Source organism: Phalangium opilio, unplaced genomic scaffold (assembly GCF_054372755.1).
Source record: "Phalangium opilio isolate 3A_F unplaced genomic scaffold, DU_Popi_V2 ptg000079l_1, whole genome shotgun sequence".
Classification (NCBI taxonomy): domain Eukaryota; kingdom Metazoa; phylum Arthropoda; class Arachnida; order Opiliones; family Phalangiidae; genus Phalangium; species Phalangium opilio.
Window position 1 is genome coordinate 1,933,344 of NW_028324187.1, and position 24,938 is coordinate 1,958,281.

Below are 24,938 nucleotides of genomic sequence, written 5' to 3' on the forward strand. Positions count from 1 at the left end.
TACTTATATGAGATAAGGGTGATTGCTTACCCTGACCAATTTTTTACACTTTCACATTAAGTTAGCTTCTAAATATATTTATAGCACATGTTATGTACTACTAAAGCGAAATTACATTGAATTCCTTGACATTTCAAATTCCATGACTTTGCCCAGGTATTACAATATAAATACTATATCAAATCCTGCTATATTATAAGTACGATGTCTTATACGCGATTATATTATAAAGAAACGCTGTTTTATTTTGAATTCAAGAACCAGCTCTAGAGAATGTGTTCGAAGTAGAAAGACTGGTGCCGTCTACACCGTGAGGTAGGAACTACTGCCGCGGTTGATGCACATATTAATAGATGGAAGCATCTCCCTACTGAGAAGAAATAAATGTGCAGCAGAGCGTTAATGCCAACACTAAGTTTAATACATATATTCTTTATGTTTACATATACGCATTAAATAATAAAACAGTTGTATGATTTACATAAAATCCATCACGCCATTATGAAATTGTTCGTTGTTATGTCCTATAGATTGATGCAATGCCGCTTGCACCCCTCCATTAACCCCTTCAAGCGCCTCAGAATTTGTGAATAAAACTGATGAGGAAGGGTTAAGTCTTTCATTTGAGGGTTCACATAATTCACTATCAAAAACGAATGTTGCCTCATCTTCATCTAGATCCTCCTCCAACTCCAATTTATATGCATCTAATTCGGCATTAGGGTTGAAAGGGCAGACCCCGCATGATATAAACCCATCCGTTATATTAGTTAGCGTTAAAACTTTCGAATAAGCCATATAGAAAATCTCAGCAACTTCGCGGTCTGTAATGTTTCTAAAAGTGTGTTTTCTCATCCAAACTTTACAAGCAGCTTCGTAAGCCTTTTTCAAAGGTATAAAAAAAGATTTGTGTAAAGGATGAAGGTAGTGTAATGTATGAGGTGGGATTGCTATTGTAACAATTCCATTCGAAATCGCGAATTGCGATATTGTAGGTTCTGATAAATGAGGAGAGATATGTCCACTAGTTAATAAAAGAACTGGTCTCTTTTCAGAACATCTTGTATGTTTAACAAAATGTTCCAAAAACCTTAATATGACAAATTCTTCAACCGTTCCATTTTCAGTAGCGAAGCCAATTGAACCTAATGGTGCGTGGTCAAGTAAGCTTTCCTTCATGTTTGATCTTGGGAAAGAGAATACAGGGGGTATGGAATAGCCCACGCTATTAGCGCAGCAAATTACAGTAACAATTTTAGGTTTGTTCGTTGGATTATCAATTTCATCTTCATTATTAATAGAGGAAAACACTACGTTAATGCACTTCAAAGGCAATTGTCCACAGTGAAATATATCATGTGGTTCAAACATATGAGTCAATAAAGCTTTATCCAGGGATGAAAAATAGTTTTCCACACGTGTTTTCCCATTAATACGTTCCTTTTTCTTGATAGTATTTTCTTTTCTCTTTAGAACAAAGTTAGGGTGACGTTCCATGAATTTTTGAACAAAATGTTCCCCAGCCATTTGTGTTTTTTCACTGAATCGATGCGTGATGCCATTTTGATCAGCAAATTCGTATATAAGTTTGCGCAAATCTTTAATTATGAGTCCACCCTTATGTTCCATGACTGTGTTGACGTAATCAATCAATTCATCTTCCTGCTCATCTGTAAAGGTGGCAGTTCGAATTCTGGCCGGTTTATCGTCTGATAGCTTTATCTTTTTCATTTTAAAAAGTTGTATTCGACGATGTAGCGTGCCAATAGGAATTGAATATTGGCGAGCTACGGATCTCATGGATTTTCCAGATATTGTCATGCGAACTGCATTGCTCAGATCAGCTTCTTTGTACTTCTTCCCTTCATTACGTTTAGAAACGTATTTTTTTCCCATCTAAACGTTTAAGGTTTTAAAATAAGCTTTAACTCGAATTTATATTATTAAATATACATCGAAATTAGTCTCATAATCACAACAACAGTACAAAACATACCTTTCAAATTAGGCCTCGGTGCAAAACGTGCAATCAATGTTTACGTTTCATTCCATTCCGGTGACGTAATCAAATACGCGGGAACTCGCACGCCGGTGTGAGTCGTGTTCCAAAACCGGCCGCAGCACGTGTGGAACCGACCAGCCAATCACGTTCGATTTCTCATCCGGTACCTATAGCAACGCGTCTGTCGCGTCGTCTGCTCGATAACAATTCAACCATAGAAAAGTTGTTTGTGACAGAAAGCGGGATTTATCAATATCGGTATGAATCAAAGCGTGCGTGGTCGCGAAATTTGACTCTTCCAAAATTACTTTCGGGACATAATTAACGGTTAATCATGGCTAAAAGTTTATTTCTAACGTATTTATTTTGGTTATTCGGCGGATTTCTGGGTCTACACCACTTCTACTTGGGTAGAGACTTCCACGCTTTTATATGGTTCATGTTACCAGGTGGTTATTTTGGCCTGGGATGGCTCAGGGACTTTTGGAGGATACCAACGTACGTCAAGGATGCCAACAATGACCCCAAGTATTTAGAGAAACTTAGCGAAGATATGCGAAAAGAAGAAAAACCTTCTTCAGGTGGTTCAAGAATCGCTGGTCAGCTCATTGTTGCTGACGTTTTAGGGTATTTGACTCTATGGGCTCTTCCTTACGACTTTGTCCCTGATTGGGCCTTACCTTATTGCGCGTGCCTTACACCGTTAGCTGTGGCAACAGGTAAGTACTTTTCCATTCATATTTGCCACGTGTAATAGGAAATTCATCATGGGAAATAGCATTTGGTAAAAGTTGAATGTATCTAGCAGGTGTTTTAGTTTAGAGTAGAGATGATAAGCTATATGCATTGGTTAGGGCTCGAAGTCTGAAGATTATAATTCACCGAATGTACATGTATAAATCTAAAATATACTAGTCATACGTACAGTTTTCAAACTATGGCATCTAAAATTACTTAATACGCATAAACAGAAGGCCCTTATTTGAAGTGAGAATATCTTTATGCTTTTAAAATCTTGACATTAACATTGACCTAAGCCCGCATGTGCCTTAATTAAAGGGCTGTTCGACCCCCTCTCATTTTTTACCCACCCGCTATTCTAAGATCTATGAGGAAGATCGTGGTTTGTCCCACGGTCCGATCAGCCCCTTTAACGTAACTTCTGTCTGATCGTGGCGCGTGATGCTGAGATTATATATCGTTAGGAAAAACGGTACTGAACAAGCGCAAAGTGTAAATATACCTAGTAGCGTTGAGATAAACTTTGGGTCCCCATTGAGCACGCCACGGTAAAAAAATCGAACGGGCACCATAGCAGCAAGGGTCCGCTGGAAGTTAAAAAATGCGGCAAATTGCAATTTTAAGTGCAATTGATTTGACAATACAAAATCATTTACTATTTAAGAATATGCCCTATAAACTTGATTAAACAAATTTTCTCATATCATTACGTTGTAGGTGTATGGATAGTAGGCAACATAGGAAGACACGAAGGTGGTCTATTATGGCCCCTTATTGGAGCTTACGTTACATACCCCTTATACTTCTGGAGTTTTAGTCACGTTAGTTGGACAGCCATAACATCAAGCACTTTATTCAATTGGTACGGAAAACGATGGCGGCGAACACCCAAAAAGAAGAGAAGCCTTCTAAGCAGAATGGCGCTCTTCACAATTTGCGCCTGCATCTACCTGGCAATTGTCCTTTCGGCCCTGTATTTCAGTTGCGAATTCAAAGACAAAGACGGAGAAACAATACGATGCAAGGATTCAGTTCAAAATTTCTTTACTAGTCCAATGTGGAAAGAATTCGTCAAAGTCATGAAGGATATTTACCAATACGCTAAACATCATGGATGGAGTGAAATTTGGAAACAAATTGTAGAGGCCTTGGACCCTCAGGGTGAAAAGAATGCCCTAAAGGTAACAACGATGTTTTACTATATAAATTCACGATGCCCCCAATAAGGTGGCAGGTGAGTACGTGCACCAGTGTGAACCAAGGTACATGAATTCCTGGATCGCTTAGAAAGCGATGTATCTCGTCGATCTGCCTTCCACTATATACTACATACACCATTTTGGTGCCCATTGTCAAAAAATTCGAACAAACGTTTGCAGACAGTTGGACTCACGAAACGTTTACCAAACCATCGATTTCTCGTTTCAGACGTTAAACCTAACATCGGGAGTATCCGAAGACGAACTTCGATTAGTCTATAGAAAACTAGCGAAACAATGGCATCCTGATCGCTTCAAAAATCCAGATGAGAAGCAAATAGCTCAAGAAAAATTCATTGAGATTCAAAAAGCCTACGAATGTCTGTCCAATATCAAGAACCAACGCCTTAAACGAAATAAATCCAGTCGCGAAAATCCACAGCCTTCCCCTGGAACTCATACCGAATTTTGATCAGATAATGAAATCTTCAAGAGGGCTGAGAAACGTGCCTTCTTGTATCAGTACCTAACCAAGTTAAAGCCTTCCTTATATAACATTCCATTTTTCACTGTTTGTTAATAAATTACTTAAGTTTTATTAATTTATTTTTTATAGTATCAAACATTTTGAGGGGTCATTACTTTGACCCCACACACGGTGCTAACCAAGTGAAATTATATAATAATTGTGGGATTAATAAAAACAATTAAATTTGAATGTTTCGTATTTTTTTTCTTGAGTATCAAAACACCTGTCGTCTCATCCGTCTCTATGATAAGATCCTACGTTAGATAATTTTAAACAACTACGTTCCACAAAAACCCTTTGATCTATTTTTGGCCTATTCTTATAATTATTATAACTAGTGTAAAAATTCTTTTCATCTAAACTTTGAACACGTATTGACACAGGAGGGGTTTTTCAAAGCGAGGAAGATGCTCAGTTCCAAGCTCGAAAGGCACATTAAAAACCCGATTTTATCGTTCAAATACACATCTTTTCCAAGCTTGCAACTAACCAGCGCTCCCAGTGATCCTATAATTTCGAGATGAGCCTATAATACAGGGTGTTTGTGAAAAGTCCATCAATAATGAAAGGGCGTATTTATTGGGCCATTTTGAGTCGAAAATGTTCTATGACATTTAGCCGTCCGAGCCACGGTTTTCGAGTTATGATTTGAATATTTTAGGGATGACCCCTTCATTAAATTAGCGCTGTCTTTCAATTTCTAAATTAAATTTAAGGGGTCATCCGTAAATTACTCCAATCATAACTTGAAAACAGTGGCCCGGACGGAAAAATGTCATAGAACATTTTCGACTCAAAATGGCCCAATAAATACGCCCTTTCATTATTGATGGACCTTTCACAAACACCCTGTATATTGTCACCAAGATCAGTGTTTTAGGGCTCGGTCACTCGTACAAATGGTACTTCCAAAATATAAAAAAAACTAAAACACAATTAGATTCCAGATTATTTGAAATACTTTTACTAGTAATTAAGCCCGGGATTACGTTTTTATCCAACATAACATAATTATAACTTCAAACATTCATCCTATTAAATTCTATAATACTTCGGGACCCTATAAAAGTCTCGATAATTATTAGATTTTTGTCCTATAATTCCTATTTTTTTTTTATTTCCAAATGGTCGGGAACCCCGTGATTCCACAGGTGAGGTGTCTTCATACCTTCATAACATTAGCTGATTTGGGAAAGATTTAAATCTTAACTTCACAAAAACGTTTAGGTCTATTTTTAGCCTATTATTCTAATCTAATTGAGTGACTGTCCATTAATAGTGGAAATTGATTCGTTCTAAATTTAGTTCTTATACATTGAAACACGTATGTAAGGTTGGAGGAGGTTTTTCAAAGCAGGGGGTCCCTCCTAAAGCGTATAAATAAATTTTGGGCGGATTTGCCAGCCTCTTCCATTCCTCTATTTCTAAAAGCATTAGTCTTGACAAGGAAGATTCTATTTTGAACCAAAGACATCCCAGACTCCACCTTCTCCGGGAGCATAGAGACCAATGGGGAACTAGCTAAAACCTATACTTCATTCATTGTGTAATGTTAGCTTTGAAACGTTAACCTCTTCGTAACGAAACTAAGTTAAATTTAATTAGAATCAACTAATTAATTTAATTATAGTTATTCAATTGAATTTTATAATTAAGGCCTTGTCTCCTGATTAATTTGAAGTATTTCTTATCTCGTATTAATTAATATATATGGTTTTCTCACGAAAAGATATTTAGTTAATATTTAGTGGACTTATTGTAAAATTCGATGTAAATTTTCAGCTTCATTAAAATTAATTTATTATTTATAATTAATTTAATTGAGTATTATTTGGGGAACAAACATCAAACGCGACGTTTCTCGTAAAGATAGCCTGCTGTGAAATTCCTGATTTTTCCCTGATTAAAGTTTTTGCATGTTATTATCATTTGGGAAAAATAATGGTTTTGGGAATTTGCTCCGTTATTTCTTTCCAATTTCTAAAATTTTAATTTTTATCCCAACTTGACATCGAACCCAAGGTGATCCTATTGGTTCGCTTGAAATTTTCAATGGAAAACTGGATTTTCAATGGCAAATTTAAGTTAAAATTCCCATAATATTTAAGTATAAAATATAACGGACTGTTTTGTTCTATTTGAATAACTAAATCTATAAGGGATCAATCGTAAAATTCCCGAATCCCACATTTAACCGCACAAATTCAAGAAATTTATCTAGAATATACCATAAATTTGAGATGAAACTTAAAATTCTAACTACAAATACTAATCAAATATTCAAATAATTAATTGAATTTGCATATCATTAAATAATCAAATAATATTTTATCATAGAATTAATTATACGGGGAGTTGAAAAGAAAATTGGCAAGAAGGAATTTTTCCAAAATGGCCGCTTTAGTTTCAGAGTAACTACATTAGTCCTATAAGCAAAGGGGCCACACACACATACATGCAAAAATTATTTTTAAAATGTCCGAAGACAGTGATGTAAAACACGGTGGGCTTAAAGACGTTTTGCCCAAATTCTTGGCAAAGTTGCAAAAGTAGACGGATAAATCCCGGGGATCATCCAATGAAAAACTAGAAAGATTTAGTTAAACCCCGCCCGTCGTGGCCCCGGAATCAGGAATTTCTCAAATTTTCATGTTCGACGGATAGACAATCGCTTACGGTTACATGACAAAATTAAAAGAAGCTGGTTCGGGGCATGGGCCTTAAACAAGAACACCGTCCTCCCTAGTCACTCGTTACACGAAAAAACGACAACCACCATTTTGGAAAAATTCCGACATCGTTGATAATTATGTTACATCGAGTTGTCGCTGTCGTCACTAAAATACAACTAAAATTTCACGCATTGTTAGCGACTTGCAATAACACTTGCAATTAACATCAATTGTTTAATTAAGAATATCTAACTCCGCAAGACTATTCAATTGAAAATTAAAGACAACTGTCTTCTCAAGTTCCAAAAGCGGTAAGTTAAAAGTTATCGGAAACTTTTTATTTTTCATAAATTCTGGATGAAAAACTATAACAATTAGCCGGAACTCTCAGCGAAGTCAAATAATACTATTCTAGTATTTAATTTTAATAGATTAATAATAAAAAAATTGGCTAAATTTTGCGCACGTGTACTTAAATTAAACTTAAGTAATTTTAATTTTGCGTAAATTTAAACAGCAAATACCGAAATTATCACCGAATTGACGCGAAATTGGACTAGTATACATTTAACCGCCTAAGTTTTAAACTTTCAAAGTGCCGCTAAATTTCTAGTGAAGTCGCTAAAAATAATACATAAGAGGCTAGTGATTATAGTACTGACCAAGGAAGCACCCCAAATAGTTCAATATTTGACCCGATTTCCCACCATAACACGCACGCTTAACGAACCATAAGTCGTCCGTCTATAAACGTTCTTATAGAAAAATAATCCACCAAAATCCTTACCTTTAAATTTTAAATTCTAACACCGAATTGAAACATTTAATTTATAATCCCAAAGGTATTATTCAGTAATCGAAATAGACACAATAAAAATCCCCGTCTTTATCCTAACGAATACCCTAAACCAAATGCTTTCTCTATAAGACACGTTCTGCATAACGTAACGAGATGATAAGACCCCACCAAGCTCGAATGCTTTGCGGGAGACCCCAAAATTACCAACGGGAATGGTACCATAGCAATAGCGACTTCTACGACACGACCTCAAAAACTTATACCATAAAACATTTCTCTATTAAATAATAATTCTGAATAAAACCTCAACTAAATAATAAGAGTCTTTCCAACAGATGGGACCTCATGAGGAAAGTGATTCCGTGGTTCAAGAATGGTCCGGATCTGAACTAGTCGTTTCTTCAACCGACCAAACCGCGCCTACTGACCATTCGGTCAATTTGGGTGTTGGAGGTGTTCAAGGCGTTAATTACAACCGTGATGTTGACCCACCCAATACCAACAATCAATGGAATAGGTCCACGACGGACCATCGGACATCAACGTATCCCAGTCATCGTACGCCTATAACTACCCGCCCGTCACCAATGTCCAGCGATAATTTACTAGGGTTTCAAAGCTACCAAATATCCAGGACCAGATGGGGTCGAACTTTACGGACCAGGTCAAACAGGTGCGTGATACAAGTACCAGAAAATTGAAAACAAGGTGCTAATAACCCTACAACAGGTACCATTTACAAGAAAAGGAAAGACAGAAACGCCACGTTCTACAGGACATGGCCCGACCCTTAAAACAATGGCTAATAAGACACAGGGGTCATCCATACCCCAGTAAGCTCGAAAAAATAGCCCTAGCCTTAGGGTCCCAAATGACCCTGGTTCAAGTATCGAATTGGTTCGCTAATGCTCGTCGTAGATTAAAAAACACGGTAAGTATCAGTTCCAAGTACATAAATTAGCAATCCCGAGTTAACACGGGATAAGTACAAGGTTGAGACAGATTAGTATAGTCGCGAGATACCCAGTTTTCAACCCAGCACGGAGTGATGGCAGTTTTCTGGCTTGACACCTTAGAGGCGTTCAAAAATTAAATACGCGTTGCCAATTTAACCCAAGGTAAGGGTATGTTGTAGGGTAGCTCGCTAAGTAATCTTTCCGAGTTCGCATCGAGATACAGCCGGAAACGTTCGGCTACAACTCGGCAAACGTTCGTAAGAATTACATCCGGGCAACCCCGTTGAACTAGTCTTTAAAACTAAGAAGACGGCAGAGATCTGTCCCTTTTTTCCGAGCGATCCCCCAGCCGACATACGGTCTCTCGTCTTTAAACCAGAGAGACTCTCTTGACTTTGATTAGAAATTTTTAAATACGGAAAAAAGGGCAAAACTACATTGTAAAAACGGGGGTCTTAACATCAAAATGGGAACTACACCCAACTCAAGTTGGAGGTGGAATCTGTTTGGTAAATTTTAAAATAAATATATATTTTCTACCCAAAAACATTGTTATTGAAAGCTTCATTTATCTAGTTTACCGTCCGTGTTTATGTTTTTTTTTTTTAAACAATTTAACAGAGGGATGTAAGATTGTACAACGCGTTGGGTTTGCCTGGGTTTATTTTTGTCTCGCGAACAGCTCCGCGCTCTCGATGCGTTTCAAGAGAGGAAAACTAATTATAGAACACTGCCATTGCGGACACACTCCTTATAAGGGATTGGACTAGTGCACGACATGCAATTATGTTTCACGCACTTGGCGCGTTTGATTAGATTTACGCGTTATAGTTTTCAGTAAAACCCAAAAATTTTCTAACGGTAATTATGACTATTATTTATCTTTTCTTGGGACATGTTTATATTATAGTTATTTATATAAGTACTTAATTACGTGGTATTTTGTTGGTATAAGGGTTTAGAACTTTTTACTTTGTTACAGGTACGTGGTCAGGGGTTAACATGGAGTCAAAGGGTACGTATGTACAACAGTTACGTATCAGGTAATGCGGAGACCTTGAGTATCGACTCCGACGACAGTATTTGGGATAGCGATTCCGAAGAAGGTGCGAATATTAATTGGTCAAAGGCTGGAGAAAAATAATTCCTCGAACTGTAATGATCTAATTTACAGAGCAAGCCAACCCAGCCCAAGAAGAACAAACGGGGGAATGTGGAGGTCAAAGGTCATACAACGAGCACGAAGAGCATAGTTACTTCTCAAGCGTGCCTCTTACGGAACGTGATGGAAAAAATACTAAGTCTCGAAAAAGAAGCAGGGCAGAAAGCAGCGATAATAGCAGTCACGATGAAGACTCACAAAATCAGTAAGTATTTTTACAACCACAGGCTTAATTTATTCATGAATCATATGAATTAATTATTTTACAGAGGCTCAATATCAAGGAAGAGACCAAAATTGCACTGCAGGATGGGGGACCGTTTTATGAGGTGTATACACCACGTTTATCCCGGTAACGCCGTCTTTCAAAATGGCTCCTCAGCTAACGAGTGCGTCAAGGTTTCACCCTGGCAAAAATCAGACGATGAAATATCGGGGTCAGGAGGAGATAGTAGTAGCAGTGCTTGCTCCTCTGAGGAGTACGAAGATGAGAGATACTCCAAAAAAATGTACTCATACTAACACTTGTCTACCAGAATCACAAGTATTATACAAACAAGACAAGCAAGAACCATATAAGATCTGCTGTTTTGCGCTGGTTGCCAATATGGCAGCTGTGCAAGAGATAACCGGAAATAGCTAATAGGGGTTCTTGGTTCGACTACTTAGTATGATACTTGTGCCAGAATTCCGCAATCCATTTAAATGAACACTAACGAATTTTATTCTCGCAGATACCCTACACAGATGCGAGGAAACAAGACAGACGATGAGAATAACGCATTCTCTTTGATAGACTTCCCCAAAAGCGACAGTGAAAGGCAAGATAGCAATGGAACTTCGCTACATCCCACAAAGTACAAATCGGCAATATTGCACCGTTACCTGTGCGATTCTACCGACTCTAAACGCAAATCTCATAAGAGAACCCACTATCAAAGAGATAATACTAATACTCGCAAAAACGAAAGCTTAGAGCCGCATAATACGAGTACCAATTCAGGTATGTGTCATAATAAACACATTTAGTCTTTGGGGTCGGTCAAATTTTTTTTAACTAAAATCTTCAATTTTGCAGGAAATAATAAAAGAAAAAGATGTGATTCCGAAGATGAGAGTACGGATATCAAGAGACCAAAGCAAAATTGTGATAAGTAAGTACCCTCAACATCAAACAAGTAGCTTTACTCGATATAAAATTAGAACTATGGAACGTCCCAAGTACTTTGATGACGATTGCAAATTAATTTCTTTTCATAATTCATATCAGCTTCTCGACACATGAACGAGAATACTCCGAACTGGAAGCCGCGGAAGTTCTTACAAACTTATCAAGGAGTTCTAATATTTATAAAGGCCTTTACGCCACCAAAACTAATAATACAAACACCTCAGCCATAGAAACTTAAGTTAAAAATATAACCAAGGCTTAGGGGTTATGCTACTAAAGCTACAACAAATATTTCCATATCAAACTAGACAATGAATGCCCCCCCCCCAGCCCGGCCCGGCCCACGTGGGCTTAAGGCTAAGCCTAGGCCTAACCACGAGCATCACCCCTTCCCGCCCCCCGGACACTACGACATACAAAACGCGCCAAATTTTATAATTTACTCACCGCGATTAAAATCGTTAACTCCATCCTGTCGTTATGTATTATATCCAATTTTCGTGTATTTCTGATCTTGATGCAAATGTTCAAGGCTGGAAGCGGTGTCACGGAACGGTGACCCACGAGGTCATGACCCGGAATACAATGGCAGTCTTTAGTCTGGTCTACATTGAGCGCAAAATTATATTTTTTTCCCAGAAATTCTCACTGTAGTTAGTTAATCCATCGATGATTACATTATCCACTAGTGTTTAACAATATCTCGGCATCTTATCAACGTTACAAATACATTTTGAATAGACTTAATTAAAAGCAAATAAAGACAAACGAAATCACTGAAACCCGGAGCTCAAAAACTAACCGAGTAACGGTTCGCGGCTTCGCGCTGCAGCCCTGCAGGAAAAATATTTGCGCGTATTTTCAACAGGTGGTGGCGCCATTTATTGGAATTGTTTAAAAGGCGGGATATTTAAATTTGAATTTTTTAGAGTTAGTGTTTTAGGAATAAATCAAATTTTGTCACATTTAATGATAACTTTTGATATGGAAATTTTTGTTGGATATAATACAAATCAATATGGTCACTTTTTAGCCTTTATAAAAATTATTAAGTATTTAAAAAATTTATATAATTAACTGGAATTATAACCTTAACAAACTATTATATGAAATAGTGCATATAAATTTATTCAAGTCCTTTGAAATTTAAGTTTAAACTAAATATTCAGAAAATAACATTCCAATAAGTTTTAAAAATTAAATTAAAAGAACCATTTGCGGAGAAAGCATAATTATTGGTGAAATATTTAGCAAGCGGTGATAATAATGATAAATCTCAAAATGGAGAATTGGGGCTTCAAAATTACATTGCTTTTCCAATTGTACATTCAAAATTCAAAATTTTACTGCGCAGGTCAAATGATACCGTAGATATAACTAACACAATAACAATATATAAACTTGTTTGTTAATAACACTGCATGATATTAAATCCGGGATTTGCATGAAATTAACACTTAAATGGCTGCTGCAAAATTAACCCAATTTATAATCTGTTTAGTTCTGTTTGTGTTTTTGCTTCTAATATAATTTAAATTAATAACAAAAATAATAACTAATATTATGTTGACGAATATTAACAATAATACATAATAATCATTATTAATTATTTTAATTTGCATGAAATTATAGCCTTTGCTCGAAATTATAATATTTTTCCTAACATATTAATTAATACAGTTTGCAGTATATAATATACTTTTGGCATGAATAATTCAAAACCTCCCTATAACAACGTCCCCTTCATGCATGAATTTTGCTTCGCATGTTTCGTGTGACTAACCCTTAGATTAACAACGTATTCTTTTGACTTTAGCAGCACACTATTGGTCAACTATTTTCCTTCAAAATTTTTACATTGGCTTCGACCCCACTTCTTTGTTGCGAGGTTTATAAAGAAATATCAACCCTTGTTGAATATTTCACCGATTAATTATGCCAACTCCAACCTTACCAATGCACCAAAGGTTGTTGGTAGCTTCGTAACTCATCAACTCTCCCTTGTCATGAAGAGACGTAGGTGAAACGTGATAGATTCTAGTAAAGCCACGCCTTATTGTTAGGCGCTGTCAAAGGCTTAGCACAGCCTATATAGAAACTACATAGTATTGGACGTAACATATCTTAGAAACGTATGCCCTTACCAATTAAAATTAGTTTTAGTTAAATAATGACCATATTGTTTTGATCAAGTAAGCATAACCCTTTACCGCCAACAGTTACTTATAAGAATGTGATATATTTTGGTATTAAATTAATTAAAAGTAGAAACATTTTAACGCGCAATTAGCGTTAAGTATGCCTATAATAAAGTTCTTTCATTTTTGTGTGATGATTTTTCGCGTGTCCCATTTAATTTAATTAAATTTTGTTTTGTAATTGATTTTCATTTATAAAAAAAAACAACCACATTTTTTAAAACATTTGTGTATTTTTTTTATTCAACTGACAACAAAATCTCTTTCTTAATAATATACCCTAATAATAATAAAATATACTATAATAACTACTATAATATAAACTACAAAAAATATTATTCCTATACATATGTTCATTTATTGCTACTTTATTAAGCTTGGTCAATTAAATCAGCAAAACGTAGTATAAACTTATTGCCTAAATATACATACACAAGTAATATAAATTTTATAAAAGCATCACTGGGTTTTTATATGAGCGTAAATCACCCGTTTTCTTCTAAAATAAGGCACTTTATCATTTAACGTATAGATAGAGAGGTTAATTACAATTAAATCTGAACTAAATTATCTTAGAAAGAGGGTTAAATTGAATACTATGATTTTCAAATTAATTCAAAGAGGAAACAGTTTAAAGAAAATAAAATTGGTCCCAATTATTTCATAAAAACTTCAGAGAGCGTAAATTAAAAATGTAGAACTAATTCCTTAACTAAATTTGAGCACAGTAATAGTAAAATCCTAAAAAATATTAAATTATAGGCCTAGAAACAATATATTTGCTCCGAATTTGCATAACCAGGAACATAAACATTATAGTAGTGTAAATATGTGTGTTTTTTTTAATTGAACGTTGGAATTAATCGTCATCTGGTGAGTTGCAACTCCCACTCCCACTCTTTCCAGCTTTGTTACGACTTTGAATATAAAGTTTAACATTTTCGAGTATTTCATTTTTAGCCTGCAATATTATTGTGCAGTTGTGTTACATATGATACAATTCTTTTCGTTAACGAGGGCGAATATTGGGCGTTCCCGCAAACCATAATACACTATGCTTATTGTTACCTGAACTTAATTCTTTGGTATAATTGCGAGTTACGTTTACGCGCATGCGTGTAAAGCGATATAGGCAATTTTTTTTAACAACATTCAAGAACCATCATAGGCGGTTGCGGTAGAATGTGCAGATGCGGTTGGCAAAATCGAGTGCAATTTAGATGTAAGCTGCAAAAATTGCCATGTTATGTTGGATATGTATGTACGTACTTTTCGCCAAAAAACAATTACCACGTATGTACATTATGTTAAAGATTAATTCTTAACTGTTAAACTTAATGAAGCTATTTAAATTTTAGTGTGTTTTATGTTCGAAGCCATCCATACTACGCGTTATAAGCAAGTATGTTACGTAGCCCCTCCGACTTACCTCTTGAATAAGCTGCTGAAACTTCAAGTGTTGTGACTGTTGATCAATTTGCAATTGCTGCCTAAGTAGAGAGAGTTCGTTGACCATGAAATCGACTATATTTTGATCATTAGCTTCATTCCCTTCGAACATTTTTGGGCTTTTACCCGTCTTATCCTCTGTTACCGAAGAAATGTCGTCCAACTGTTTACACAAGGCACCTTGGTCTCGTAACAAGTTGGACATCTACTTTTAAAAAGTGGCGAATCATGATGGAATATGTTTCAATGATAAATATTATCTGATCTTGCCTGTTCAATGGCGTGACTAAATCTGAAATTCAGAACATGATAGTCCGATGGACTATTAACCTTAACCAAATTAATGTGTTGACTTAGCAACTCCTCCATTCTCCCAATTTCCCTAAAGATATCGAGACGCAGACGATGTACACTTTCGAGACTAGAACTATTTGAGGAATTAGAAATGATTCATAGGCTACGTTTCAAATCATTCCTACATTTGATCAGCGGATAGTAAAGGGTACAATCGAAGAAATCTTAAGGAGGACGATTCCAACTGTTGACTTTGCAGTCGGTATTGTTCGAGGGACAGTTTCATGCTTTGCAATTCAACAAGGGCTTGATTTTGCTGTATTGTTATCAGCGTTAGATTTTAGGGGACAAAATAGGATTTAAACTAAACTCACCGCAACCGCGTCGTCTTTGGCAAAAGCGATATTTTGCGCTAGTAAAGACTGCGGAGGGTTTGAAGGTGTGGTGCACCATGTTGCTCTACGCCGTGTGTAATTATTTCTCGTACCTTCATCGTCTATATCCTCATTACTTACCTGACACGAAGCATTTTTGGAACTGAAAAATTTACTGTTCAATTAAATTTAAAGAAAAGTGAATGAATTAACAGAGACACTTGCTTACAATTCAGCATCTATCGTGCAAGTTGAACTGTTTCTCGTTGGACCCGAGTTTTCGCTAGGAATTGAGTCGCAGTTAGTTAAGGTAGTTTGGCTGGAAGACAATCTTTTTGACATTTGGTCAGTCATAGTCCATTGAAAGTGTCTTGGCAAGTTTCCTCCAACTAAAGGTGCCCATTTACGAGCCGAGGGTTGAGGATACGAGCCTTTTCTTAGGTTATGTTTCTCAAAATGTGATACGGAAGAATTTGATGAATTGTTCCCATCCGTTATGGTTCCGGAAGAACTATTCCTCGACATGGAAAGAGAAGATGAAGTAGGCGAGAGTTGATTGTTCGATCCAGACGCTCCCTGTTCGTTCGGTAGTTGAAGACTATACAGGGAAATACTTGGGTCAGAGTAACGGCTTCGTTGACTAAAATTTGGCGAAGGGGGTGGTGAGGATGACAGGGACGTTTTTTCAGTTTCCGCTTGATCCGCGCTTGCAGAGTGCCACGATGTGATTTCTACAGGAGGAATTACACCGCAGGAATTGATAGGCGTGATATCTTCCGAGTCCTGACTCGTGTGTTCCTTCAATTACAAATGACTTTTAATTATACTTCGCGCAATGCATAGATAGTTTATACGCACGAATTTGCCAGGTGGAGAACACAAATGGCCATCTTCGAAACCACTACTTTCGGACAAACTTCCTAATGCGTAATAAAATGCAATATTACAGCGTTTTAAGTTTGTTTCTATTTTCATAATAACAAAACACTACAAATTTACAAAAGTCAATGTAATGTACCTTCAACAGTTAGAGGGGAACGAAAAGTTGTACTAGAACTGCCATGTTCACCCATAGTAATCTACATAAACCACGATTTGTAAGTGCTATTAAAACAATATGTATATTAATATAACTATCTCACTTCTTCAAGTTCGAAAGACTCTTTGGCCTCTAATTGTCCTTTCAAGCAATCAGGGGTTAAAGTTTTGTTCGAAGTTGTTGTGTTGCTTTTATTGCTTCCATCCTCTGCATGAACGCAATCTTCAATTTTTAATTGCCGTACTAATAGAGGTCTATTTTTCTTCTCCAAATCAGTTGGTTCTTGTAAACTCAAATGCATTTTATCATCAATATGCGGGGTATCAGTTCTTTCAACCATGGAATGGTTCGATTTCAATAGTTTCCTTTCCTTCTCTTCTTGTTCCCTCAAAGTACGTTCCTTGTGCAGTCTCTGAAATACTTCCTTCAGTCTTTGACTTCTCGCTTGCGGAGATTCCGTTTCTTCAAGGAGAATTACCAAACGTATTTGTTAAGAACCTTCAGTACAACTTAATTTTGAAATAGAAGTAAAACATTCTCGTGCAATCTAAAACTACGTGGTGACACAGACACTGACAACGAAGAATGTTCTATTTCTATGTTCAGGTTAACGGTTGTACCATTTGGAGGTGTGCTAGGTGAAGAATTTGTTGTAGAATTTTCGGGTGAAGTTTGAACCAAACCACCCTCGGGGTCAAATTTAAACGTGTGCGAACCCAAGATGACTTTCTTGTGTTTTAAAGAATTATTGTCGGCGCCTTGTTTCATGAGAAACTCACGATTGGCGGGATCCAAAATACTATCCGAACGTTTTAATACTTTGCCGTGTTTGAAAGCAGTGGCAGCGATAACTGCACTGGCAAATGATCTTGGTTTAGAGGTAACCGGACTCATAATTGACGATGATATGGAACCCGTTCTAGATTGGTTCCCGGTACTTCGAGTTTCACCCAATTTTTCGATTATTTTGTTAGCGATGGCTGATGGTTGCTTGTTGTCGCTCGGAGACATAGCTATAATTAAGGGGGTTTTGCAGAAACCAAATAATAAGGGTAATGCAAAAGAAATATAAAATATACCAAATAAAAATAAAATAAGCCTATGTAAATAGCAAATTATAATATAATACATTAAAGGGAAAATACAACAAAAATTAGCAAAATATTATTAAAATTCTCCATATAATATTAATTTAAATCCAAAAGAATATTTATTTTGCTAATTTGCAAGTAAAGTACAACTAAGACTTTTTTGCACTAAATTTTATACCAAATCCTACCTTTTACACCTAAAAACCAAATTAAACTCAACTAAAATTAATTAAGCCAATTAAGCTTAATTAAATTGCAATTAAAACTAAATAATAACTTAGGAACTGTTTTGTGTCGATTTACGGAGAATCTAACGAGATAATGAAGTAAAAACGTAAGAATATGACACAATGATATTCGTTAATAAAATATGTGCCGAACATTTCGTAAAATTTCATGGAAAAACCCTTGGCTTAAATCTTAACTCTGTTATATATATAATTTGTTCGAAATGGTATATATATTAACATTAATATGGGGGAATTACCAACAACAACAACATTTGTGAAACCCTGGAAGAAATATACACTTTTAAAAAGGACTGTTTGTTTGCGGGAATCTGTGGCACTTCAGGGAAAATATTTCGAAAAAGTTCATCATATTTTTTTTTTTTTTTTTTTTGAAAAGCGTGGGTTATCACAGTGCCTAAATTTTTATTTCTCGGATTTAACTCAAATAATTTTATCACAGGCACATGTTTAAAGGTATGTCGTATTCATTTCTTTTGTAATTGTAATTGTAGTAAAATGTTTTTGTTATCTGCACATATAAAGTCAATGCATAATATCCCATACCATATTATAGAGTATTGCATTCTGTTTGTGATGAAAATTTCCCCTCAAAATAATAATAATAATAAAAATAAAACATATTTGAAAATAATCTCATGAAAATCAGGTAAAAATAAAAAAAAAATATGGCAACGTATGAATGAATATTGGCCCGCATAATGTGTGCTTCAAATTTTTGTGCACATTTACTGCCAGCACAAATTTGAAAATAAACTTGTAAATATAGAAACTTCAAATGCATTTTAAAAATGATACCAGTAATAGCAATACCTTTTGAAGGCGATTAACTGTCTGTAAAAAATAATTAGCTGTACTTTCAATACTACGGCGACATTATTAACTCTTTTTCGTCATCGTTGGAAGCGCAACAATACCCTGATATAAATTTGATATGTATATGATAGGCCTAATTTAATTAATTCTCAAGCAAATGACGTATTTGTTTGTTTGTTTGTTATTTTATAAAACCTATATTACTAAAAGCTCGGTTATGTTTTTGTTTTTCAAAAATGGCAATTTTTCAAAATTTGGAAATATATAATATAATATAACTCTAACTAAAGTTTTACCTAATTATATCCGAATTTATGTAATTTATCAAATCTGTTTTTAGGTTAGTTTTTCTCTACTATCTCTACTAGACTGATGTTACATTTAAGGCTACTTGCGTCATACCCTTTTCAGCTAGGGTGTTTATTAGCGACCATTTCATGAAGAAATGGTAATTAATGCGAATAGGGTATCAGTAGGCCAATTTTTAAGGCTGTTTTTACAAGTTTCGCCATAATTTTAGCGCCCGAATAATCTGTCTAAGCAAATGAAACAAATGATGAACTCCCCTAAAAAGCTTGGAATGTTACGTCACTGGATGTATTATTATTTATTCCCTAAGAAACTAAATTAAACTAAACTAAACTAAACTAAACTTGAACGAATAATATTTTTTCTAAAGCACTGCGATCCAACCGTTATGGCTGTATCAGAGGAAGAAAAACTGCAACTACTGGATGTCCCAAAGACCAAATCATCAATATCAGTCATTCTATCCCAAAATTCGGGCATTTTAGGTCCACCTCCGTATCGTTGGAGTGCATTTTCGGTTAAAACTCGTAACGGGGTCTCTTGCCTTCCTTGTCCACCGTTACAATTCACAATATCGGCAGTTTGATTTGAACATTTAACTCGCACGTTTTCGACGGAAGTTATGGCGATTTCAGGAACTTTTTGACGTGTAATTGGCGCCAACGAGAAACTTCTGGAATTCTTTCTAGCGGCAACATGCGCGTTGTCGTTAAGTCTAACCGAAGATTTTCTCTTGGTACCAGTCCACCATCGTGCGTAACCAGATTTAGAATCCCAACCACAACCGTCCGCTTTCGGGAAATACATGTAATCTGAAACTGGTGGCCAAGGTTAAACCACCGGAAATAGAAATTTGCAAAGTCTTCTTTTTTTTTTTTGGAAAACATTTTGGAGCATTTGTATTTTGTAAAACGCGTAATTACGAGTCAAAACAATCCAGGTGCAATGTATTGATCATGCACTTGGCGTTAATAACAACGATAAGAACTTAAATTTAACGCAAAAATCAAAAATGGCACACCTATCAAGATTTCATGATAATTTCAAATGTGAATTAAAATGGCTGAAGAATCAAATAAGGTGCTATGTAAAACATGCACTTTGATTTAGATTTCTTTTTTACATCAAAAACGCATAAAAAATTTCAAATCATGGCGAAGTAATTTAACTTATAAAATATTGTAAGTAAATCAATCAATCAAGTATCAAAACAATTAAATACATCATAAAAATAAATTGGATAAATTAAACCAAGGGGTGTTTTACAACAATATAGTAAGTGTAGTTAAAATATCCGAGCGTAAGCTTAAAATTAGTAACGAACAGTAAGAGTCGAATTGTATCTTACCTGCCAATCCACGATATCCCAGACAACTACACTCCTGTTTCTGAAACTCCTCTTCTTGTTGACGTAGGAAGGTGACCAAATCGACTCCTCTAGCCGAGGAAGGTTGAGATAAAAATCTGTGGGGTATTCGAGCTAAAGGGTCCTGAGAAGTGGCGCCAAAACCCAGAGCTAATAAAATCTCTTCGGGGTCCTCTTTCCTAGATTCTAGTAGAGATTCAACGCTACGAAATAAAATATTTCCAGTTTCAAGTAATTTTATTCAGTAGTTGGTTTGTGGAACTAAGCGAGGTAAGGTAGCTGGTTCGAGGTAGCGAGCGAGGTAAGACCGTAAGGCAACTGGTTCGCGGAAGTAAGGTAGCTGGTTCGTGGAAGTAAGCGGGGAGGTAGCTAGTTCGTGAGGTAAGGTAAGTACCTTGATAAACTTGAAACAGTCGAGAATGTCGACGTTTCAGAGTTGAAACTACTCTGCTTCATTCTAATATCCGCCAGAGACACATGGTGTCCAGCTGGGGACAAAGATTCTTTGCGTTGTGCTGGGCTATCATATTGTATAAATTTTTCGTTTATTAGTGTTCAAATGAAATTAATCGTAGTTCACTTATTGCTGTACCTTGGTATCTCGGGTATTGACGAGTCAACAACTCCGTCAATATTTCTCGCTAAAAATATTTCATGCGTGAGATAAACTAAACCAACTATCGGCTTCATTATAATTATACCTTCAGCCCCTAAATTCAAATTATCCTCCATAAAGGATGGTAAAACATCGCCATGACTTTGATACCCACTGTCATGGCTAACTGAGCTATGCTCTGGAGCTTGCGCGCTTTCAACTTCGGTTCTTGAAAAACCCAAAAATCAAAAGTTGTAATTAACATGCAACAACGAGTATTAACGAAAAACGTTCCGTTATAACAGGTAGTAATTATTTCTAACCTTTCTTCACCACCATCTACATCGATAGAATTAACCCATTCCTGAACAGTAACAGGGGATTTGGGTGGTTGAGAACATTGACCTAATTATAGACACGAAACCGTCGTCAATGGTTAATTAACCCAGATTAAGAACGAAACACGTTAATTGATTCCAAGGGATTGAAAATTAATAGTAGAGGTAAGAATATTACATGAATTTATTTTATACTCACAACTACTAACTTCAAGCAATTGTTTTCTAACAACCTACCATCAGAAGGGGATAATAGAAGAAGGGTGACACTCTGTATACGCTTAATACTTTAGTTATGTAACATGATTATTCCTAAGTTCACCTTTTTTGTTTGCTTTTCCGCGCATCAAACTTCAGATGGGCTAAGGTGAATTCTATAACAGTTTGGTACTAAATCCTCAACAATCAACTCACAAACCTAGATTGTCTTGATGTGGGACAAAAATACACAAGCGCATGCGCCTTAGCAAATATTTAAGCGTTAATAGAGTATAATGATGACGGAACTATTTATCGTGTATGTGATTCGGTTTAGTAACCTTGCTATAATAAATGTAAAGAGATGTTGGGAAGAATCATGTTACAATTACCGCGTTTTGTGGTACGCACACTTCTCTCGAAGAGAAGTATCATATACTTCAGCTATAATTCAAATTTTCAATCCCTTAAACATCGTTTTAATTTCACTTCAACATACTTAATGGCAAGTCATCGGAATCAATATTTAAAATGAGACTGTTTTTTGGCGATCTAAAATTAACTGGTAATGGTCTGTTGTTTTGATATCCGTCATCCAGCCCGTCAACCATAATCCCCGGATTCACTTCTAAAGACACTTGTTGAACGATGGAAGATATACATTGCTCTGTTTCACTCGTATCGGGGCTCAGAGTAATCTTTGTGACGTGAATCATACTGCCTTCTTGCGTCACAACTTCATCAGTCACATCACACGAGGAACTTTGTATCAAAATTGGAGGTGGAGGATTGTTTGAAGAAATTGTCGTCGGTCTTAACAACTCCTGAGAGGATTGTAACTCATCCAACTCCAGATTACCCGGAGTTACGGTTGTACCCATTTTGTCTTTGTCACGTTCTTGTGGTAAGCATGGGATTTCTTCAGTGACGCTACCAATCTTATCCCAATAATCTTTACTCTTTTTAATGGCGATTAATTTTTCTTCTGGGGTGATATTACTTCGTAAAACATTCAATACGGCTTTCAAATGAACGCTACCGTATAATTCTGTGTCTGATTTGATATCCCGATTTGCGGAACGACCCGGAGTTACTCTGTGTTGAGGACTAGGTGGGGTTCCGTAGTTAAAATCAGTTGGAAGCGATACAACCTCTTTACGTTCTTGGTTTTTAGTGGTGTTATTGTCATCTTTAGTTTTAGTGGATGTCTTTTTGAGTCCATCTACCTTACGGTAAACTACGTTGTTTGTTTGAGGTTTTGACGTAACATTACTACTTTTACTAGTACAATCAACGCTACTACTTCTTGTTGTTGCGCTTAAAGCGGGTGCTGATGTTTTACAACGTTGCGCATTTAACTTGACGCTTTTACTACGAGGTTGCGGTATTTGTGCTACGCCTGATTTTGAAGTCGAGTCGATATTCGGAGTACTTTTGAAAGGAGCGTTTAGTTTTTTCGTTAATTTCGTTTGAAAATCTTTTAGCGATGGGCGTTTGGAAGATTTCGGTGATTGTAACAATCGTTCGCTTATCGTTGCATTAGTTGCTTTTGTTAAATCATTAACGCTAGTGCTTAATGCCGAAGCCCCGCGTTTTATTGCAGATAAGGAAGAAGTGATTTTTTTCCGAGCTCCCAAAAGTGGGCTGGATTTTGGGCTAGGTTTAATTTGACTTGTTTCGGAGTCATTTGAGGGTTTAGATTTAAGAACGCCGGATTTATTCGCCTGATTAGGCTTAGTAGATGAACAAGGATTGGAACAACCACTCGATTTGAGTTTGTTCTTATCAGCAATTAGCGAACTGGAACTTGTACCAGCCGAATCTACATCTAATAAAAACGTAAAAACATTTTCTTAGCTTCTAAAAAAAATCTGAGCTGATTGTTATTATTGCAAAAGTAAACACAATTTTCGCAAATAATATCGTAAAAATGCGTCACACCAAGATAAGATTGACTTCAATTAAAAAAATATTTTCTTTGAGCATAAAGGTGTAAAAAAAATAAATAAATTCATCAAGCTTGTTTTACGTTTTTCGTGCAACGAAAATTCCTACAGACCTTGTGTGAAAACAAAATGAACATATCTAAAAATAAATTCAATGATAATAAATTATCACTGAATATGATTCGAACAAAATGACCAGGTGTATTTTGTACACGGATATAAAAAATTATAAAACATCGATAGAAATAAAGAATTTCGTTTTAGCATTATTAGCTTATGGTTTCTGGGACAAGCCAGGCTTAAAAAGCAAAGGGTTCATGAACGAATTATGGTTATGAGTGAAATAACAAAGTAATTAGCTAATCTAAAAATTTCATCTTTCTATAGTTCAGGGTTCATACAACTTTAGGAAAACAAATTTCCCTGAGATTTACAGGTTTTTCGCCATATACTTCCCTGAGTTTTCCAGGTTTTTTCCCGTATATGGAGAATCCTATGGTGCAAATGTTAACGAATAAAGGGGGGGGGGCAAATAGGACTATTACATACTCAAAGGTCATCCCCGTAAGCGTATCTCAGAACCAGAGTTATGAGCCTCCAAAGTTCAGTGTAATGTTAATCCTATGGAGGGTATTAATTACTCGGCCCCTGTTTGACGCAAATTTCCCTGATTTCCCCGAATTTTACTTAAAAATTCTAAATTCCCCTGAGTTTTCCCTGAGGTTTTTGTCAACTATTTATTTCCCTGATTTTTCCAGGTTTTCACTGTTTTCCAGGTTTGTACGAACCCTGTAGTTCTAAGTGCAAGGCTCGGAAGTGATAACTGATATTTCTAGCAGAGAGTCTATGTGTAACAAGGAACAGGATGGTACACTAAATTTTTAACTACTTTCTACAGTAGCACATACTGCGTGACAACTATTTCTAAAATCTCCACAGATTGAAAAAACTTGCCACATTTCTAACACTAGAAAACATAATGAATATGATGGTTGTTTTTAATGATTTTTGGGGTATTTTGAAATAAAATACCTCTCGTTGCATTATATTCAGAAGTATTCATGGCAAAGATGCAAGAAACGAGAAAGATGATTTGGTAGTAGAGCATGAAGGTTTAGTAGAGGACCAGACCATCCAACACCAAAGATTCTTAATTGTTAATTAAAATGTTACTCTTAAATTATAACGTAGTTTCATTCACAATACACGAACACCCTTGACCTTTTTAGAATGTCAAATTGTAAAATACATCGATATTAAATACAATAATAACGATTCTTAAAAATTATGAAATCAATTTGGGCACAAGGTAAATTAAAAATCAATCCTGTAATGATTTTAAAATGACCAGAAAAGCTCACAACTTCAAGTGATTGATTGAAATGAGTAAATTCAGGGTAAAATTGACCTCCCTTAATATTTACCCTAATAATTGGCCCAATTTTT

The 24,938-nt window shown here is 35.9% G+C and overlaps 4 protein-coding genes across 5 annotated transcripts; 2 read left to right on the top strand and 2 right to left on the bottom strand.

Annotated features, from left to right (window-relative positions):
• Positions 1–399: 399 nt before the first annotated feature.
• Positions 400–2,130, bottom strand: LOC149654142 (uncharacterized). The gene is made up of 2 exons (XM_089845540.1): positions 1,997–2,130; positions 400–1,896 (listed from the first exon to the last, which is right to left on the bottom strand). The coding sequence occupies exon 2, from the start codon at positions 1,894–1,896 to the stop codon at positions 478–480; it is 1,419 nt and encodes a 472-aa protein (XP_089701666.1). The 5' UTR covers positions 1,997–2,130; the 3' UTR covers positions 400–477.
• A 21-nt stretch (positions 2,131–2,151) lies between these two features.
• Positions 2,152–4,660, top strand: wus (TM2 and DnaJ domain-containing protein wurst). Its single transcript, XM_089845541.1, has 3 exons — positions 2,152–2,721; positions 3,461–3,924; positions 4,172–4,660. Exons 1-3 carry the CDS (start codon positions 2,337–2,339, stop codon positions 4,412–4,414), a joined length of 1,092 nt encoding a protein of 363 aa, XP_089701667.1. The 5' UTR covers positions 2,152–2,336; the 3' UTR covers positions 4,415–4,660.
• A 4,045-nt stretch (positions 4,661–8,705) lies between these two features.
• Positions 8,706–11,552, top strand: LOC149654144 (uncharacterized). Of its 2 annotated transcripts, none has more exons than XM_089845178.1 (7): positions 8,706–8,873; positions 9,881–10,004; positions 10,073–10,265; positions 10,330–10,569; positions 10,795–11,063; positions 11,139–11,214; positions 11,331–11,552. In XM_089845178.1, the coding sequence occupies exons 1-7, from the start codon at positions 8,721–8,723 to the stop codon at positions 11,467–11,469; spliced, it is 1,194 nt and encodes a 397-aa protein (XP_089701304.1). In that variant the 5' UTR covers positions 8,706–8,720; the 3' UTR covers positions 11,470–11,552. The 2 variants fall into 2 exon arrangements, with proteins under 2 accessions (XP_089701304.1, XP_089701305.1); XM_089845179.1 differs by lacking the exon at positions 8,706–8,873 and adding an exon at positions 9,254–9,407 and having other exon boundaries at positions 11,331–11,548.
• Positions 11,553–13,642: 2,090 nt separating this feature from the next.
• On the bottom strand, positions 13,643–24,555 carry olf186-M (Ki-ras-induced actin-interacting protein-IP3R-interacting domain olf186-M). Its single transcript, XM_089845224.1, has 18 exons — positions 24,525–24,555; positions 22,046–23,374; positions 21,334–21,415; positions 21,117–21,238; positions 21,008–21,056; positions 20,810–20,935; positions 20,398–20,618; positions 17,206–17,598; positions 16,689–17,047; positions 16,565–16,625; positions 16,405–16,466; positions 15,776–16,344; positions 15,547–15,709; positions 15,358–15,488; positions 15,149–15,305; positions 15,005–15,083; positions 14,859–14,953; positions 13,643–14,390 (listed from the first exon to the last, which is right to left on the bottom strand). The coding sequence occupies exons 1-18, from the start codon at positions 24,553–24,555 to the stop codon at positions 14,289–14,291; spliced, it is 4,131 nt and encodes a 1,376-aa protein (XP_089701350.1). The 3' UTR covers positions 13,643–14,288.
• Positions 24,556–24,938: the final 383 nt, after the last annotated feature.

Coding starts and splice junctions, on each gene's coding strand:
- wus (XM_089845541.1), top strand. CDS start 2,337: ATGGCTAAAAGTTTATTTCTAACGTATTTATTTTGGTTATTCGGCGGA. Junction 2,722..3,460: donor ACCGTTAGCTGTGGCAACAG/GTAAGTACTTTT, acceptor ATTACGTTGTAG/GTGTATGGATAGTAGGCAAC. Junction 3,925..4,171: donor GTGAAAAGAATGCCCTAAAG/GTAACAACGATG, acceptor TTCTCGTTTCAG/ACGTTAAACCTAACATCGGG.
- olf186-M (XM_089845224.1), bottom strand. CDS start 24,555: ATGAATACTTCTGAATATAATGCAACGAGAG. Junction 20,619..20,809: donor ACTGTTTCAAGTTTATCAAG/GTACTTACCTTA, acceptor TTTATTTCGTAG/CGTTGAATCTCTACTAGAAT. Junction 15,710..15,775: donor TGCACGATAGATGCTGAATT/GTAAGCAAGTGT, acceptor TAAATTTTTCAG/TTCCAAAAATGCTTCGTGTC.
- LOC149654144 (XM_089845178.1), top strand. CDS start 8,721: ATGGCCCGACCCTTAAAACAATGGCTAATAAGACACAGGGGTCATCCA. Junction 10,005..10,072: donor GGATAGCGATTCCGAAGAAG/GTGCGAATATTA, acceptor TCTAATTTACAG/AGCAAGCCAACCCAGCCCAA. Junction 10,570..10,794: donor GAGAGATACTCCAAAAAAAT/GTACTCATACTA, acceptor TTATTCTCGCAG/ATACCCTACACAGATGCGAG.
- LOC149654142 (XM_089845540.1), bottom strand. CDS start 1,896: ATGGGAAAAAAATACGTTTCTAAACGTAATGAAGGGAAGAAGTACAAA.